Below are 19,900 nucleotides of genomic sequence, written 5' to 3' on the forward strand. Positions count from 1 at the left end.
GCTCTCTCCGGGGCATCGACACATCCAGCAAGGCTGAGCATGGTTCAGGACCTGAGAGCCTCCAGTCTTCAATTTTATGAGGCGTTTCTGGTAGCCCTGATTACAAGTGTCCATTTCTTGCCCCCTCCATACGATCCAAGGAAAATTAGATCAGTTATATTAACAACAACAACAAAAAGCAATAAAGTAAGCAGTGACTTTTGGGAACGAGGTGTAAACAGTGGATTTTAACCCAAAATCTCTTCCATATGGGGGAGACGTAATGTCAAGTAATTCTGAATTCTTTCTCTAGCACTACAGCCCTTGGTAAAAGACTGGTAAGATCATTTTTATAACTTGAGGCCAGGAAGGACAGAGGAAAAGGATCTAGCACAATACCAGAGCTTCTCAGATTCAATTCATTATTTGTCAAGGTCTAGTTATTTTGGGTTTTATCCAAGTTATCGTATTTGATCTTGGTTCCAACACTGTGAGGTTGATGTCATTATATTCAATTTATAGATAGGGAAACTGGACACTGATGATGTCATTTTACCCCTCTGGGCCTCAGATAATTAAAAAAGCAGTGCATTCAAGTTTTATTGAGAATCTGAGTCTCCAAAGAAATTGAACACTAGCAGAGGCTCTCTTTTGTTTTTCATATACAATGTCCCACTGGTTCCTCTCTGAATGAACCTGTATCTCATAATGATATACAGCCTGAAAACACAGAGACAAAGAGCAATTTAACTCTGCTACTGTAAAGTTAGCAGTAATTAAGTTTAAGGGACATCGAGATGCAGCAGTACTTTGGGAGGTAATCGTTGGACTACATGGCCCCTTTGGCAGTACCACTGGACCAGACAAGAGAATTCGGCAGGATCTGTGGTGTGAGTCAGGATGAGGCATTCCCATTGCTTATGTCTGCTCTCTGGCCTTCTTCCCTCTGAATAAGGCCACATGTTTTGAAAGGAGAGCAGCGCAGTGTGTGAAGTTGGGGTCTGGCAGCTGTCTGTTGAGCAGCCTTCTTTCAGTCCAGTGAGGGAAGCATAGGCATCAGGCCATGGGCAACTAGACCAGTGCATCAGCAGGGCAATGGCACGTGGAGGGTCGTGAGCCACTGAATGATGAGCCCACTCGGGAAGTTAGATTCTAAAGCGTTCTGGACATTGTAAATACGGGGGCCATATCCAAGAATAATATACAATTTTTAAACACATTCACAAATTGAAATCCATATATTGCCAATCCATATATTGCCATATCCATCAGGCTCTCGACTGACTCTCAATGATGGGCAGTCCCATCAGTTTTGCATTTGCTGGGGAGGCGCGTGGTAGAAAGAATACTGCCCTACAGTAAAGAGGACATGGATTCTATCTTCAGCTCTGCACCAACTTGCTGTGTAGCCGTAGGGAAATCACTTTCCTCTCTGCGTCTCAGTTTATCCCTCTACAGAAGAAGAGAGTTCTCTTAAGTACTCCTAAGCACTAGTCATCTCTCTATAATTTTGGAATTGGCAGTATGCTTTTCACATCTCTGGAAATCAAAACTAGCCGGTAAGGCAGGCCATAAAGCATTTTCCTTTTACAAATAAGGAAACTGTGGTCTAGAATGACTTGCTAAAAGTCAGAGATCTCCTAATTCCTGGCTTAATGTTTGTTCCAAGGCACAGTCCATCACCACCTTGACTCATAGTGTGATTTGTTTTAGATAACTCAATCGGGTGACTCTCCCACAGTTGCAGCTGTTGCCCAGGAGGAAATGAGCAAATCTGGAAGCTGTTCTCACTTCTGTAGATTAACGTGCCTTGTATCACGGTAACAGGAGCCGGGGAGGTGACTTTTACCTGTAACTCTGCCTGAACTATTTTGGTGGCAGATAGAGCAGTTATTCTTGAACTTTAGTGCACATGAGAATCCTCAGAGAATCTGCTTATGATGCTGATAGCTGGACTCTAGCCCCAGAATACTTCTGCAAGCTTACTTCTCTGGTCTAGAATTGCCTTAGAGAAGACAGTTCTGATGCAGAGTGTCCTCACCACTGGTGAGAGACCCTGCAGAGAACTAGCTACAAAGCCAATCACACCCTCTGCCATGTGCCTTTGCCTGCCTTCTACCGAGAAATCTGACAGGCCTATGCTGGTGGTGGATACAGAGGCTATATTCATAGCATGACTTTGGCCAAATGAAACAACTGACTCACACTGGTTTATGACTTTATTTCACTTTCTTCCTCTTTACTCTAGTGGAGCAATTTTATCAACCGGGACATAAAATTAACATGAGGAGAACTCAGATCTCATGGAAAGCAAAAACTAATTCTCCTTTGACTTGGGATAGGACTGTTAGACACTTCATATTATTGGGGAAGTTCAAAACCATTAAAAATCCCTTAAAGATGTCTAGGCACTTTATGTTATAAACCACTGGAGTTAGACCCAAAAACTCACTGCTTCTTTTAGAGGTACCACATGACATTCTGAATATTTGAGGAAGGTACTTACAGAATGTAAATTTTTTTAAAAGGTGAGTATAACACAAGAAAAGTTATACCAAGAATAATATACAATTTTTAAACACATTCACAAATTGAAAGAAAACCACCTTTGTTTAATCTTATATCTTCAACTGAGTTCAGAAAATATGATTCCAGAGTAGTCAGTCAGTATCCAAAATATGGGAGCAAATTATTGACCAAAACTTCTGGTTTCTTGGGTTTCTGGGATCCATGGAAATGTATCACATATTTTGAACAATAAATAATTAAAACTCTAACTTGCAGCCCTCATTCTAGGCACTTAGTTCACATTCCATTATTAGCTAAGGTACAAGACAGCCAGTTACACCTCCTTCCAAATTCCTTACTTGGTGTAGGAAAGAGATTTGTTGCTGGTTTGATGCATCAAACAGCACAAAAAAGGTTTAAAAAAAGGATATATGTCATGTTGGTTTCCTCTCCTCTTTTCATGTCTCCTGTTGAAATCTTTAAGACTGAGTTGGAGTCCCACCTCTACCACCCACTGGGAGCTTGTGTTGGACTCAAAGGCCTTGGGGTTACCAAGACTTCTGCTCATTTGAGATAGGAAACTTGGATACTGATTCAAACGGGCCATCTAATGTAAGTTCCCCATGGGGGTCACAGAAACTGAGTAGGTAGAAGAGGTTGAACTATTGTCCTCAATTCTTCTTACCCTCCGTAGACTGGAATTATATATCCACACCTTTTGCCATGTAATTTAGTAATGTTTTGCACTGGAGTCTATTTCCCTAGCTCACTGATGTTGAACGTGGCCATATGGTTTTCTTTAGTTAATGGAACGTCAGTGACAGTAAATAGAGGGGCCATTTTGAGCCAAGGCCTTGGAGGATAGAGTATGCTGCTGGCCTCACTTGGAATTCTGTAATCCACCATGAAAATAACATGCCCTGGGTAGCTGCCGGTCTCAGAATGATGACAACTCATGGAGCAGACTTCAAACAACTGAAGCCTGCATCCAAACTAGCCCAGGAGAACCTGGTCAGTCCCAACCAAGCTCACCCAAATCACAGCCAACCTAAAGACTCACAAGCAAAACATCAATATATGTTGTCATAAGCTAGTCGTTTTTTTTTTTTTTCTCCCATGGAGCATTATTGCAGCAATAGTCGAATAATACAACAGATCAAGACAACTGCCCAAAGACAGAACTCTCAGCCAGGTATATAGCTTTGATGTACAAAAATACATTTATTTTCAACAATTTCAAAACCACTGTCTTTTTTTTTACAGTAGAAATATTCAAATGGAACAATAAAACCAAGAACAGTATATGTACATATACTGTATATATAGATATATGACTCATGCATTTGTATTCCAGTGTTTAGTACAAGTATTGCAATTGTCTGCCCCATTTAACCCTTGAAACGAAAAAGCAAGATCTTTAGAAATATTCCTAATTCTGATCTATGATGTAGCCAGTCCGATTTCTCAAGGTCATATTCTCTCAGGGTCTCAGAGAGAAGGATGTGAACAATATCCCACAAAAATGAACAGGTAAAAAATTCAGCCTTTTCTCCCATATATATATATACAGTATATCATTTTTATAAAACAAGTACGCTCAGGCTGATCCTGCAAAAAAAAACAATGCTTACAGCATGGCTTAAAATGACCCTCCTAAAAAAAACTGACACATGAACCGTGTGAAGGGGCTGGGGTGCAGGAAAAGAGAACACTGGCTTTGAAAGTCACTCGCCCCAGATGCAAGAACTGCCTTCAGGGAACTGAAGGTAGACATTTGACTTTAAGGAAGTTGTGTACTTGCGTACGTCTGACAAGCAAGCGGCACAGCTTTGCGAGAATCAACTTTGACTAAGATCATTAAAGCCTACACCCCTCTGGGGTCTGCAGGGTTTGCAGGGTCACAGGATTCTACAAAGGCCAGCTCCCTCCCACCTCTAACTTCTCCCAGGCTGAGGCACTCACTGGGCTTGACCTAGTGCCCAAGGGATTTTTCTGGGGTAAGAATAGCCAGAGAATTCCCCATAAGCATTATTCAATTCCAAGGAATCCAACCGGAAAACAGAACGTCATCTTCTTAGATCCACTGCCTGGGTTTTTTGGAGAAAACCTCAGGCCGATAGCTATCCTCAACCTCATCCTTTTGGAGGGGAAGCCTTGTTTCCCCATCTGGGTTTCAGTTTGAAGTCTGTAGTGGGCTTCATCTGGTAACTTCTTTCACATCACGGATGGGACAAAAAAAAAACCCAGGTTCTATGATGTCACTCTCGTCCTTCCTTTGCTAGGTGTTTCAAAGAAGCCCTCCCCCCTCCCCCCTTTATATACAGAAATAGAAACCAGCGATGGCAGGGACACAGAGATGCAAGAGGTAAGTGTGACAGACAACTGGAGAGCATCCAGACACCAGCGTCAAGCAGGCCTGGGGGTGGGTCAGCTCTGAAGGTGGGTGCATAAGCCAACAGACGCATCTTTCTTTTTTCTGTTTTCTTTTTTACTAAACATTAAATTATTTCTCAGGAAATAAAGAGCTACTTACATTGTAACTATATACAATAAGCCATCTGCAGCTTGCAATGGACATGCACGGGGCAGGGCCTCTTCCGATAGGTGTGCACGCCTCCTGCAGCTACGCTCACTCCCCACCAACCTTCCTCCTGCAGACCTAACTGGGAAATGGTTTACGTTTTAGGTGCGTGCTGGGAGGGAGGAGGCGGGGACTGGTGATTTGGGCTTGTGGCATGGGGGAGGATGGGAGGTTAGTGGAAAGCCAACCCAACTTAAAAAATAAAAAGAAAGAAAGACTGCAAGGAAAACAAGATTCCTTGCACCATCAATGGCAGAATGAAGCAAGAAAGCCATGGGAAGATGCATCCTTTGCCCTTAGCACAAATACAGCCATTTATTCTTTGTGTCTCATTTTAATCAGTTATGAATGCCTTCGCCTCCCAGAACTAAGCATCTGCCTGCTATATATGAAGGGGCCCTTGGTAAACAAAAGGTAAAAAAGACATTTTCATTGTTCCATAATAAGAGTAATAGGAACCATCAAAAATAAAAAGTCAGAAAGATGGTTGACCACGTGGCTTGTTGGTATTAAACACTAGTGCAGTTGGGGATCTCCTTTGTGCTTTCGCTGTTTGCAATGGTGGCAATGCCTCCTGCAGAGGAGAGAAGACAGAGGGAGGTAAGGATGTACCTGTCACCAGGGCGTGGGTCTGTGCTTTATTTATTGCTAAATACCAAGCCACCTTAATGTGTGCTTATGAAATAGGGCACCTGGGTAGTCTATCCTATCAGTTCACTGGCTTATCTTACCTATGTTTAACATTTGCCATCTCCCACCCCAGCACACAAGGTAGGAGCAATACCTTGCCATCTTATACTCTGCTGATCACAATGCTGATAGCCAACAGGTATTGAACACGTATTACGTGGCAGACACTGTGCTAATGATATATATCATTTCATGATCACAACAATTTTAGAAGGCAGATACTATTATTCCCATTTCACAGATGAGGAATATGAGACACAGAGAGGTACCAGAGCTAGAAGATTGGTAGAGCAAAAAAATGAATCCAGGGCTATCTGATGGCAGAGTGCCTATTCACGTGATTATTGGGACATATAATGCTTTTGCTTTATAGAAAAAATAAAGTCCAACAGTAATAGTTGGCCTCATCCCTCTCCCACTCAGACTCCAGCACTTTTGATCTTGATCTACTTCTAAGAGAAAAAAGTTCCACCAATTTCATGTGGTCAGAGGTGGCGGACACTTTAAAACATGATTATGTCACCGTAGCCAACTGTTTTCTTCCCCACCCTCCAGACTAGTCCTACCTGAAGGACAGGCCACATGGGCTGGCTGACTCAGGGTCTGGAGGACAGAGAACTCAGGAGCCTGGTGACACCAGTGCACATACCTATGACCCGGGTGTCCAGCTCTTTGTCCAGCAGTTCCTCGGGCTCGGTGAAGTCACTGAGTGTGATTTTGGGGGTGTTTTCACTTTGGCTCACTGACCCAATCATCTCCTGTTCCTTGTCGTGTTGGACTTGAGCATAGATGTTAATCCAGGGGATTTTCCTACACGGGGCAGAGCAAAATCAGATTACGATCACGGGGCATGTCCGACTGGGGCAACTGGGAAATCCTGGGTGATATGGTGGAGGAAGAAGCTATTTACAGGACCAATGTCAGGGAAAGGGGCTGGCCACCCAGATAGTGTCCCCATGAGGCCAATGAACACAAGGAGGGGCCCGGGTGCCCAGGGGAGATGTAACCCACAGAACTCTCAGAGGCATGCACCTTCTTCTGAGGCACAAAACCAGCAGGTGTAAACAGAAGGGCAATGCTATCGACCAAGTGTGCACTAAAACCCTTAAAACATTTACCAGTTATTACGTTTACAAAGGAGCTGGACTTTGAGACTCATAAGGTTGTATCATAGTGAAAAGACAGCTTTTTCTAAGTTTGTATCAGTTTCGTCAATGCACATTGGTTTTCTTTATGAATAGCCAAGAAATAAAAGACTTATAGCCATTGCTACCATTTTTAGAACACCATCCATGGGCCAAGTGTCTTAAATACTTCCATAGTCAGTTTCCTCATCTGTTCAATAGGAATAACAATAGCTTTCTTTTAGGAGTGTGGAGAGGATTAAGGCAAGGATTAAGAGAAGCTAAATAACTTCCTTCAAAGACACAAAGGTAGGAGGTTTGGAAACAAGGCAGACAGAGTTGAGGTTGGAGGAGCAGGTAGGTTCAAACTGAAACCTGCTTGGAGTATTCATTTCCTGACCCATCTCCATCATCTCCTGACCCACTGTGTTCCAGCTTCTGTAGTCTCCTTTGACTTCTTCTAATCCTGCGCTTCTCAAACTTCAATATGCTTATGCCTCACCAGGTTCTTGTTAAAATGCATTTGTTACTCTATAGGCCTGAACTGGATGGGTTGAAATTCTGCATTTCTGCCTAGTACCCAGGTGGTACTGATGCTGCTGGTCTGAAACCCAAACTTTTGAGTTTCAAGATTCTGATACATCAGACTCGTCCCCACCTTGGGGACGAGGTTTGAATCAACTGTTCCCTCTGTAATATACCTCCTTCTACTCTTCTCGTGACAGTGTCTTTCTTGTCCTTCAGAATTTGGCTTACATGTCACTTCTGAGAGGCCTCTCCTGACCACCCACTCTCTCCCATCATAAATATGTAATTATGGGATGGTGTCTATGAAAGAAACGAATAGGGTGTTGGTTTAGGGTGATGGAATAGGCTATGTGTGTGGACTTGTTTTCTGTCTGTCTTTCTCTCCCACAAAAAGCCCCATGTCTGCAAGGTCTACATTTTCCATTTTCACTGCTCTACACTTAACTTAGCACAGTGCTTGGCATGTGGTTTATGTTCAGTATTTGTCAAATAAATGAATAAATGACCTCAAAGCCTATGCTCTTTTTATTTTCATATATTATGTTCTCAAACAAAAAGACCACACTTTTATCTTAGAATTTTACAGGTAGAAGAGCCCTCTCTTACCTCATTAAATGAGGGGGAAATTGGTCTGAAGTCCAGACATTTCATGAAGCTGATTACTGGCAGAGATGTTATTAAAACCTGAGACATCTGACACCTACCCCAAACCAGAACATTCTGTGAGGAATCACTCTGTTGCCCTAGTGCCAACCAGTGGTATTTTCAAGCATCTACATTCCCTTCCCTACTCTAACCCCACAATGAGGTAGAATGTGAGGCATTTAATAAGGTCTTCCATAGCTAATTTAGAAGGAAAGATCCCAAAATATGTTTAAAACATGGACAGTTTCTACTTTTCATTTATGTCCAGTTTTCATGTTTTTAATGGTTGCTTTCCATACATTAAGGGAGGTAACCTCCTGACTCCTACTGGTCTAAACCAGCTTACTATAATTTACAAGAACCTTAAGTGAAGAGATTCTATGTGAGGCAGCAAACTGCAGGCTCTCTAAATGTGTGTAATTAAAATTTCATGCTGGCCCTTACTTTCTTCTTATCTAAACAGAAAGGCAGCCAAACGACTTAGATTTCTTCTAGTCATAAAAGTACATATTACTCATGAACATTGGGATCAACTGTAATATTTATTAGGTGCTGGGGGCAGTCAAACCATTCCTGATCACACAAGTCTGGGTACTTCAGAGCTGTAGCCAGAGGTCACTGCCTCCCCTTTCCTGCTTTTTTAATGATTGATACCTGTGAGGATTTGGATAAATTTGCCCTTATAAAGACTGTTCACTTTATTTTAATCTCTGAAAACAGGCATATTTTTTCAATATTTTTAATAGATGGTTGGAAGGGAATGAATTTTATGTCACAACTTGCAGCATTTAAAATTTTTTTCAAATTGCTTTTTATTTCTTAACGCATCCACTTGTAGGACCGTTGAGACAAAAAGTCAAGACTAAACCCCGTTTTTGCAGATAAGAAAGGTGGGAAATGAGATTTAGAGGCATGTCTTGGGCTATACATTCATGTAAATTTTTTTTTTTTTTTTTTTCGGTACGCGGGCCTCTCACTGCTGTGGCCTCTCCCGTTGTGGAGCACAGGCTCCGGATGCGCAGGCTCAGCGGCCATGGCTCACGGGCCCAGCTGCTCCGCGGCATGTGGGATCTTCCCAGACAGGGGCACGAACCCGCGTCCCCTGCATCGGCAGGCGGACTCTCAACCACTGCGCCACCAGGGAAGCCCTCATGTAAATTTTAATAAGAGGAGTAAGATGGATCAATCCAAGTCACCTATATAAATTTCAGTTTTTATTTGTTTGTTCAAACTATGATTAAGTATTAGAAGTCCGTGGGAGGAATTTAGAGAAAGCAAAGTAGGCTTCGCACTGTGATGAAAGCCTTACTGAAAAAAGACTGGAAGAAATATAAAATTTCAAAAGTTTTCTTGGATAATAAGAAAAAACAAATCTATAGTACAGAAAGAAGGTCTTGTTAGGAAGAGTTTTCAGAAAATAAAAGCCATCTCAAAATAATTTTTAATTATATTGCCTAAGACATCACAAAATAGCAGTCACTATCCAAGAATAAGATCAAATGTGGTCACTTAACAGAGGAAGGAGAATAGAGTTACCATGATCCCCAAGATTCCTTTAAATAATTCTATTCTTCCTCTATTAAGTGACTACTTGGGACACTGAGATTGTTTTCAGTGCCTGGCACACAGCAGGTGCTCAATAAATGTTCACTGAATAAATTAATGGCTTAATGAATTAATGCTGGAGATGGTAGAGAGAAAGTTTTGGGGTTTGAAAACAGCACAGCCAGTGATCTGGAAACAGAAACAGAATTACCCTTTCCCTAGCCTGTGCCATCAAAGTGTTTACTAGTCAGCTGTAGCTATTTAAATTTGAATTAATTGAAGTTAAATAAAATTAAAAATTCAGTTTTTCCACCATACCAGTGGCTACTGTATTGGACAGTATAGATTATGGAGTGTTTTCATCTTTGCAGAAAGTTCTATTGGACAGAAATGAAAGAAGCAGAGGAGACTCTAGGAATCATGGATAAGAACCTGACCTTTACTTGTCAGCAAGCTATGCACCCTCCATACAGCGATCACTGGAGTTCCAGGTGGTGAGGAGGGAAAGGAGACCAAAGAAACAAAGGGAGATCCAAAAGGACCTCAGCCAAAGGGCTTGGGCACCGGGAGGAAAACGTCCAGAAAAGGTGACTGGAAGAGAAGAGGTAACTGATGATTGGTTACTCTTTTTCTTTTTCTTTTTTCTTTTTTTGCGGTACACGGGCCTCCCACTGTTGTGGCCTCTCCCGTTGCGGAGCACAGGCTCCAGACGCGCAGGCTCAGCGGCCATGGCTCATGGGCCTAGCTGCTCCGCGGCATGTGGGATCTTCCCGGACTGGGGCATGAACCTGTGTCCCCTGCATCGGCAGGCAGACTCTCAACCACTGCGCCACCAGGGAAGCCTGATTGGTTACTCTTGACTCAAACCGTTTATCCAGTTTGACTAGTATTTGTTTCCTGTATCCTGATTCCCTGTTAGGGACATAGAAAGGGTTGGCTGATATTTGGGGACAATAGAGGTAGAATAATTCAGAGATGCCATTAACTGGCACAGATTCAAGTATTAAAGTCTGCACATTAAGAGATGATGACATTAGTAAGTTGACTATCTATGGAGTTTAGCAACATTTACAAGAGAGCAGAAAACTTTCTAAGTCACAGGGCAGATCTGACTTAATTTGGAGACACCTGACACAAATACCTCTTTGCAGGACTTCTATTGGCCCTGGCCCTCAGTGAGCATGCAGGTCTAGGAGCCAGAAGGTGATACATTTGGGTTCATTGATCTTCAAGTCCCAGCAACCACCAGGCTTCCCCACAACCAAATCCTTGAATGAACAAAAGTGTGCTTTGTGTGTAACTGAAGTATACCCATAAATGGGTGTTGCTTGGACCAGACTGTTTCTATACTGAATCTTTGCTTGCTCATTGGATATGAAGGCTTTTCCCCTTCTTCAAAGGGAACATGGCAGGTGGGTTGACCCATCTTGATCCAAGAGGATGTGAACTCACATAACCGGTCTATAAATTGAATAGAAAGGTAAACCCCACTCTGTCCTTCTAGTGGAGAGTGTTTAAGAATTCCTGCTGTTCTGGCTAATGCTGAGATGTCTATTGAGTAAAACTGGTGTTTTTAAGCCTGAGAAATCCACTAGAGGAGAGCTGATGGGGGCTGGGGGTGGGGGAGGTAGAGTGAAGCACCTTTACCACTGACACCTTCCAAAATCTAAAAGCATTACCTTCAGCGTCTAGAAAAACTCCCAGGACCAAGTTATACTTTCAAAACTCATCTGACAATAATTAATGATATTTTTACTTTACCCAGGCTTCCTATGAAGCACATTTCTATGCCACTGATACATCTGAGCCCTACTATGTGCCAATTTGTAATACAGGAGAAGCCTTTGGGAGGCATGTTATTTATAGCAGCTTAGCTTTTGTGATTTTTTATTATGTACTAGATATAGATATTATTACCTTGAAAACATATAGCAAACCTACAAAGTATTATTGTTTTTCCATTTTACACATTAGGAAATGAGGGCTTAGAGAGGCAAATTCAATTGCCTAAGGTTGCAAGTGTTGAAAGTTAAAATTGGGTCTGATTTTCGAGTTCATACTCTTAACCAGCGTATCTCTTGGTAGATGTATTACATTATTCAAATAATGGTACAGAGTTATTGATTTCAATTTCTTGTTTTTAATAAGTATCCTATTACATCACCCTGCCTCTGGCCTTCAAAAGTAACTTTTGAATACATGTGGGGTTTGGTTTTCCTGATCAATTTCCCTCTAGAAACAGGAAAAATAGGGAGGAGTATAAAATTGTATATTTTGGCATGCAAATTTAAACAGAGATGTTGGATATCAGTAATACAAGATAAGAAAATATGTGTGTGTGCATATATGCATAACCAGATTTCAGCTGCATTTTCTCCACTTAACCACCCTGAATGGGTAGTAAACTGTAGAAAAAGATCTCTTAAATATTTGAGACCTTACTTTAGAAACTTAGGTGAGGTTTGAAAACCCCTCAAACTTCTCTTGAAGAGAATTAACTGATTTCATAGGCTACCCCTCATTTTCCTAACTCAACATAATTATAAACTGGAGAGAGTTCAGATTCTTAAGCTCCTTTATTCCCTGACCCTAAACCATTCCCGTTCTCCACCAATGCCAAGCAGAGCTTCAGGGACAGTTAACATCACCTATTTAGGATGAGTTTAGGAATGTCGGTTACAGGAGGAATCAGCTCCCATGCATTTAGCCCCACAATTAAAAGTGAGTGATGGTAGTACCTACCTTTTAAATTTGTAGATCAAAAACACAGCCAGGCCGACAAACACCACTGACAAGAGCATAAGCATGGCCGAGCTGCTGTGCCCAGCACTGGAGTCCACCAGTGGAGCTAGGAAGAAAGAACAGACTTGCTCACTTGGAAGCTATTAGCTGGAGGGAGTATCCATTGGAGAAAGGAAGCCAGCTGGTCTCCATCCTTATATCCAGCCTCCAATTGTCCTGCATGCTATCTGGGCAGAGGGAGCTTGGCTTCAATGATGAGAATGGTACCCCTGATCTGCAGCTTCTTAGGGATCTGCTCTGCCCGGGGAAACTTGCTGCTCCTTGTGTAAACTGTACGCAGCTAAGGGGAGTAGGAATAGGGCTTGAATGTTCTTTCTCTTAGACAGCCCAATTGCCTGTCAACATGATTATAGGTGGCCCATGGGGAACTCTGGATTAAACACTGATGGAGTGTTTCAATCTCTTCCTCTATACGGTTGTGGTAAAACACTGCTGGATGGGTACATTTGGAATCTCCTCATCTGAAAAGTTTTTATTAATTAGAAACGTTTAGCACATAGGCTTTTCCAGAGAGCCAGAGGTGGATGCCCAATGGGACATGCCTTTTTTTATTCCTTTCACAAATCAACCACCTAGAGCTGGTCACTTTTTCTATTTAAGAGTTACACATTATAAATCAAAGACAGTTTTAAGGTTATTTGATCTAGTCTTCCAACCAAGATTCACTGAATCAGAGAATCATAGAAATTAAGAAAGCCTGAGGACTACCTCATATAACCCCAACTGTTATAGATAAAAAACATAATAAAGTCCAAAGCCCAAAGAAATTGTAGGTTCTTCCCCAAGATCATCCAGGAATTCAATAGCAAAGCCACTTCTAAGGAAGTCTTCTTGCCACCTTAACAGGAAGCCTCCAGAAAGATGTGATTGATCTTTCTTTGCCATTACCACACAAAGCCATTTACAGGCATTTATGGAAAAGTGTTTGGTAACTATCTCCTCCCTTTTCTCTCCAGGATATCAGAGCACCATACTCATCCCCCCACCCCCAGGATATCAGAGCACCATACTCATCCCCCCACCCCCACCCCACGAATCCCAACAGGCACTCACCTAAAGTCAGCTGTGTGACATACACAATGACTTGAATCCCTGGCTTCAGCTCAAACTGGACCAAATTTTGGTTTAGAGCATTAAACAGCATCTCTACAATCTGGGGAGGAAAAAAAGAGAGAGAGAGAAAGAGAGAGAGAGGCTGCATGGGAAGAAATGTCATGTGACGGTGCTCCCTCATGGAATAAGAAACCAGGGTCAATAGGCAAAAAATGACCATGTTCACTCAGAGGACAGGATTTTGGAACATTTTTATCCATTTGGTTCTCCCAGCCCCTAGAGCCCTGTGAAGCCAAGCACACAGCTGGTATTATTTGCTTATACTGGAGAGGAGAGTGAAACAGAGAGAGGCGTGTCCACAGTCACCTAGTGAATTCGAGTTGACAACAGACATAGAGGTTCCATTCAACTCCCAGTTCAGTGCCTTTTAAGCCTGTATAACTTTCCATAGCGAGACCTGTTGTGGGTCCCAATGAAAGAAAGTCAAGTGACCAACCGTTAGTTCTTTAATCTGAACAAGCAATATGCACAGGGTAGAGAAGCCCCTGCCAGGATTAAAGCAGGCGCATGCACCCCAGCCCACTCCTCTGCTGTTTCTCTTTTAGAGACAATGGGAGGCAAACATTAAAGGAGAAGCTGCCTCCTTTTTAGGGATAATTCTTCCTCTTTACCTTTCCCCAGCAAGTCTCAGAACACGTAACATCGATTTCATCACTGTGTAATTCCCACATGAAAGCTGAGGGCAGACTGAGGCTGTTGTCCCTAACTCTTATCTCGCTGTACGCACCTTAATATCACAGCTGCTATTCATCACCGTAATTACCTATTTATCTAAATGGATGGATAGTGTAGCTTCCAAATATAGTTCACACATGCCACTTGCTATTTCAGAGCAAAGGGGTCTTGTAAAAGTGATGTATGCATTGAGAAGCTGAATTTATATCTGGCCAATTTCAATATGCAGCCCTGCAATGAAAGGATCCACTTCATTTTCCAGAGAAACTGACCATGATGGCATTTGTGCAGCTTGCAGAGGACTGTGGATGGATGTGGGGATGGGGTGACAGCCAGGTGAGTAGCAGTGGGATGCGGAAGACATCTGTACAATGATTAACTCGTATGGGAGCAAATGTGTTTGATTCACACTGATTTTTAGCAGCCTCCTTCTCACTTATTTCTACTTCTAACTTAGCATCACAGGAGCATGGAAGGGTAAAGCAAAGCACAGCCAATTAAGACCCCAGCAAGAGCAGGAAGAGAAGGAGAACCATGGGACCACCACTGACTTCATTTCTAGGCTAGTATGCAGATCACAAGAACTATATGCCATTTGATAAGGACAGTAAATCACGATCCCTTTTGGGAATGCTGCTTCCTTAGTCAAAGCAAGATGAGGCAATCCATCTCTTTCCAAAGACACATGTTTAAAACCAGTTCATTTTCTTCCTAGAAGCAGAACTTCTATTGACTAGGATCTTTAAAGACAGGAAGCACATTTTCCCAGAAATAGATAGGGAAACTCAAATTCCTCTCTTCATCTCCCCCATCTCTTTTCTCCAGAACAAGTCACTGGGTGGGAGACATGAGCAAGTTGCAGGAATGGCAACTGTTGGAATGAATGACTTCGGGGGTACTCTTCTTTCCTGTGTAGCTGAATGCTCCAGTGTTTATGCATTTGTGTTTATTCTGGGTAAGGATGATGGCTCTCCAAAGCCCTGGGTGCTGGACAAAGAGTGACAGTCTGATGGACCCATAGGAAAGGGCTCATCTCACTTTTGGGCTAGAAATACTTTGTGTCCCCTTAGATTATGAGGTGGAGGCAAGTCTCCTACCAAGTTAGTTTTCTTTCACTTACTTGTTCCAGGTCCCCTTCATTGCCTTTCCTCCTCTCTGTCAAGTTCTTGGGGGGAAGGATGAAGAGCTCTGCGGAAGTGGGGAGGCCAGGGAACACAGCAACTAGGATCTGCTCTTCTGGGATGCTGGTTACCTGCAAAGATGTTTAGACCAAAGAATGGGGTCCTGGAGGAGCTAGCCTTCCCCAAGTCAATAACAAGGATATGGACTATAAATTTTTTTAAATGCAGCATTTAAGGCACAGTTTCCAATATATATCCAGGCTCCTTTCCTGTTTTCCCCTCGAACTGCTAGGTAGAGAATTATTAGTTTTACTTCCTCCTCTGCTCTTATATACCTTTGTACTGAAACTAAAATACTACTACAAATGATTTTCAAACTACTGTTTGCTGGCAGTATTGGCAAAAGCTCCTCCCATATTTTCCATTTTTCTACACTAAGAGGACTAGAGCTTCTGGCTAAAACATGAACAGACTGGCTGCAAGTGAAGAATAAGAAGTTATAAACAAACATGAGAAAACGCAAATTAAAAAAAAAAGAGCAAAGCAGCTCTTATTTTCACTTACTAAAGCAGGATTTTTTGTTACCTTACAGTAACTAATACTGGTGAGGCTTCAATTAAGAGGTTTCCTCAACTGTTGCTGGCAGCACTAACAATTGATACATATTGCCAATTTCGTTTTCAAAAGACTTACTGGAAGGTCATAAAAATATTCAGACCCTTCATTCAGTAACTGTAACTTGGAGTGTTTGTCCTAAAGAAATGATCCAAAATATAGGAAAAGCCATATGGAGGAAGAAACACTCAGAACATTATTTATGTCAGATAAATGGGAAAGACTCAAATATTCAAAAAAGTTAAGTAAATAATGGTTATACTACCATTAAGATGATAATTACTACAGTGCGGCAACGTGGAAGAACACTTAATGACAGCTGTATTCTGATCTATTACCTCACATTTCTTTGGTTACAACTCAATAAAAAATAAACATAAAAAATAAAACAAAGCACTAAAAGTTCTGTTAAGATGTTGAAGTAGTGAAAGAATTTTTCTATTCCTGAGTGTTTAGGAAAAGGATTATATTGTTTTTGGATAAAAACTAAACGTAAGCTTCCGTCTGAAGGCAAATTCCTTAAGAAAACAAAACTCTGAGTTCTCCTGTGTAAAGAGTAGGCCTGTTCTTTCCTGTGTGTCTCTGGAGGGTCTTTATATCCAGAACAAAACTTCTTCTGTCAATCCAAATACGATATATATAGTTTTTGACTTGTCTGAAACACCTGCCTCCTCCAAGAAGTCTACCCTGACTATCTCGCCTGCAGTGACCTGTTCCGTGTCAGTCTCTCATCCCCAGCACCTCCAGATTACCATGAAAGGAACTTAGATCATGTCCACGGTAACATATGAGTATGTCTGTCTGCTACATTCTTTTCTCTGATAACTTCTTATTATATGTTTGCCCAGACATTCCGGGGGTCGGGGGGCGAACTCTGTGGCTACCTCATTGTTTCAAATGATGCCTGACCCGGAGGAAAGAATAGACACTGGATTGAATAGAAGTGGAGGGGTTGTCTCCCATTAGCTCAGCTCTGATTCTTATTTGGAACTAGAGATTGGAGTTAACGCTCAGGAATGTGATGCAGGAAAGAGAGAGTGCCAACCTGCAGAGAACTAGCAAGCGGCAGTCAGAAGCCTGAAAAGCCCTCCAAAGTGGGGAGGCATCCCCATGCAGCCTAAAGAGGCTTTGCCAGATGCCTCAGTTTCCTACTGCGAGGCAAGATGGCCTTATCCTAACCAGCCAGGGGAAGTAAGTCTCAGAGACCAGACTGAGGTCAGACAATCACCCAGTTGAGAGAAGGGGATGAGCCTATGAGTGTTGTGGCTGGCGTGACCCTGTGTCCCAGGGAAGAGGGGTCTCAGGGTGCATCACTTGCTTAGGGACCTTGGAGGGGCCTAACTCCAGTCGTACAAAATCCCACACAATCCTGGATGTTTCACAGTCGAAGGCATACAGGACCAATGGCATTTTCATCTCTCTCTAGGAACAATCTCTTTATAAAAAGATGTGAGGTGAAGTTCTTCTTGTGGACAGCTCCCCGCAGGAATGCTCTCATATCATTCTCTTTGATTTGTGCTTCTTCCTTCCTGGCAGCTCCTTCTCCGTGTCCTTCCCTGGATCTTTCTCTTCTGCTTTGGGAAGCATCAGCATCCATCTCTGCCCTGGCCCCTCTCCCTCTCAGGGTGGGGTGGGGGGATCTAAAGAGCTCCACAGCCTCAGTTCCCACATTGCTACCTCCCACGGAAACCTCACTTGATCCCCAATCCATATCTTCAACTCTCTTGCTTACCTTCATCCAGTTGTTTCTCACGTGCTCCAAATTCATACAAAAGACCAAATGATTACTGGTCCCCAAGCATGTTTCTCCTACACAGTCACCATCTTGATCAATGGCAAGGAAAACCCTCTCCTTCCTACTCTTAAAATCTGAAAGTTTCTCCCTCCCTCTCATCCACACTGTATTTTATTAGTCACCAATTCTATTGCTCAACCGCCTAAGCAGCCTTTGAATCGTCCCTCTTCAGGATCACAGTAGCCTTTTAACTGGTCATCTTTTGTGAAATCTCCCCCTACACTATTCACTTTCCCACCTCTGGAGCCCATCCTCTGTATTGCCACCAGAATGGGTGTCTGAAACATAAATCTATTGTCAGAAATTTTTACTTATATTGGGTTGGCCAAAAAGTTCGTTCGGGTTTTCCTGTAACATCTGACGGAAAAACCGAAACGAACTTTTTGGCCAACCCAACATAATAAAGAAAGAACACTTCCCAGAGCCTACGGGATATATGTCAAACCCCTTTTGGCTTCTCAGACCCTTTACAAACTGACCAATCCATCCCTGCTCAACATCATTCACACCTGCCCTTATAACCTATAGATTGGCTACACTAAACTGCCATGTCCCAAATATGCTGTGCTTTCCACTGAGCCTGGCTTTGCACATGCTGTTCATTCTACCTGAAAGACATCATCCTCTCTCTGTTAACTACTATTTATCCTTTAAAACAGAGTTCAAGTATCCCCCCCAAAGACTATTCTAATAGTTCACAAGTATTTACTGAATCACAAATGTGTGTGAAGCCTGAACTTGCCTGGACAGAATGAACTGCACTTTTTTCTGTGCTCTTTTGAAATGCTGGCCATGCCTCTACCACAGAACTAGCTGCATATTAGACTTATCTCTACATTTGAATTGACCATGTTTTATTCACTATTATAGTCCAGTGCCTAGGTCTGAGCAAAAGGTTAACAAAACCCTTTCAACTTTCAACTTTGTCTAAGGAAAATATGACCTTGGGCAAACTCTATAACCCCAGAGTCTGCTGCCATGCTCTGTTTCCTGACCTGCAGCCTTCTGATGGCCACATATGGTCAGTGGGAGTCTTGAAGACTGAGTGGTTAAAAAGCAACAACAAAAGCAAACAAACAAACAAAACCCAAACCTTGGTGGGCAAACAGCCAACCAAATGAATGATATTAGTGAAGACTCAATGAGTGGCCCAGCCATCATTTCATTAAAGGGGACAATTTGCTGTCTTAGAAAAATTTAGGATTAAGATGGGGCCAATTTCCCATCCTTGAACACCGGATTGATTCTCTGTCTCTGTCTCTCTCTGCCTAATCTCTCCATCTTTCCTTCCCATCCTTCACTTCCCCCATTCTTCTTTTCTCTCTCCCTTTTTACAGAGAAATAATCTTTACTTAACTGCGGAATGGTGGCTTGCATCCATGAAAATGTATTCTAGACCAGAGCATCTTGTTCTTTATTCATAAACATTTAAGCAAAGAAAAAGCCAACTTACTTTCACCAGAGCCCGCTTGATCACATTGGCAATATCTTGCCTCCACTCCGGAATGTCAGGATTGTGGTAATCCAGATTAGGAGAGAATGATAAGAGTTGGGACTGAAAGTATTCTGCAAGGAGAGAGCGTGTGTGAGTGAGGCTGAGAGAGGGTGCGATAGGCAAGGGGACTCCATGATCTTTGTGCTTTAGGGAAAGGGCACAGTCTTTCATGTGGCCTCATCTCAAATTCCTTCCTTTCAGCCTGTCTCTTGGCTTCTAAAACAAAGTGGCATTTGGTGACTGGAAGTAAATTTGTGCTCCTACCATTTTTGTTTGTTTTTAAAATCCTAAGGACTTCTTCTTGTAAATGAACATTATCTGAAATGCAAGAAAATTGTGAAACTCCAGAAGAAGGGGACTTTTGCTGCTGCAGGTGGTATCATGCAGAGGCAACAATAAAGCATTAATAAATGGGCTAGATTAGAATGAAGCTTTTTCTTATCCTTCCCTTAGTTCCATGGATCCGACTAAAAAAACTGCCTCAGGGGGTTAGAAAACAGGTCAAAACCCTGTATCTAGGGTGTGGGTAACATTCAGTTTCTCAATCTGATTGGTAGGTACACAGGTCTGTCCACTTTGTGATCATTCATGAAGTTAAAACACTTATGATCTGTGCACTTCTCTGTATTTAAAAACATTTTTTTAAATTGAAGTATAGTTGATGTACAATGTTGTGTTAATTTC

General features: G+C 42.3%; 1 protein-coding gene across 1 annotated transcript in view; it reads right to left on the bottom strand.

Moving 5' to 3' along the window:
- Window positions 1–5,577: 5,577 nt before the first annotated feature.
- Window positions 5,578–19,900, bottom strand: part of SORCS3 (sortilin related VPS10 domain containing receptor 3) — a gene marked incomplete at both ends in the record, with an annotated part of 607,736 nt that continues 593,413 nt past the window's right edge. The window contains 6 exons of the mRNA XM_081251544.1: window positions 5,578–5,642; window positions 6,408–6,568; window positions 12,343–12,448; window positions 13,456–13,555; window positions 15,311–15,442; window positions 19,175–19,287. Coding sequence (XP_081107670.1) covers window positions 5,578–5,642; window positions 6,408–6,568; window positions 12,343–12,448; window positions 13,456–13,555; window positions 15,311–15,442; window positions 19,175–19,287 — 677 coding nt within the window. The remainder of the gene's footprint in view (window positions 5,643–6,407; window positions 6,569–12,342; window positions 12,449–13,455; window positions 13,556–15,310; window positions 15,443–19,174; window positions 19,288–19,900) is intronic.

The sequence above is a fragment of the Mesoplodon bidens genome (genome assembly GCF_964165515.1).
Source record: "Mesoplodon bidens genome assembly, chromosome: 1".
NCBI classification, from domain to species: domain Eukaryota; kingdom Metazoa; phylum Chordata; class Mammalia; order Artiodactyla; family Ziphiidae; genus Mesoplodon; species Mesoplodon bidens.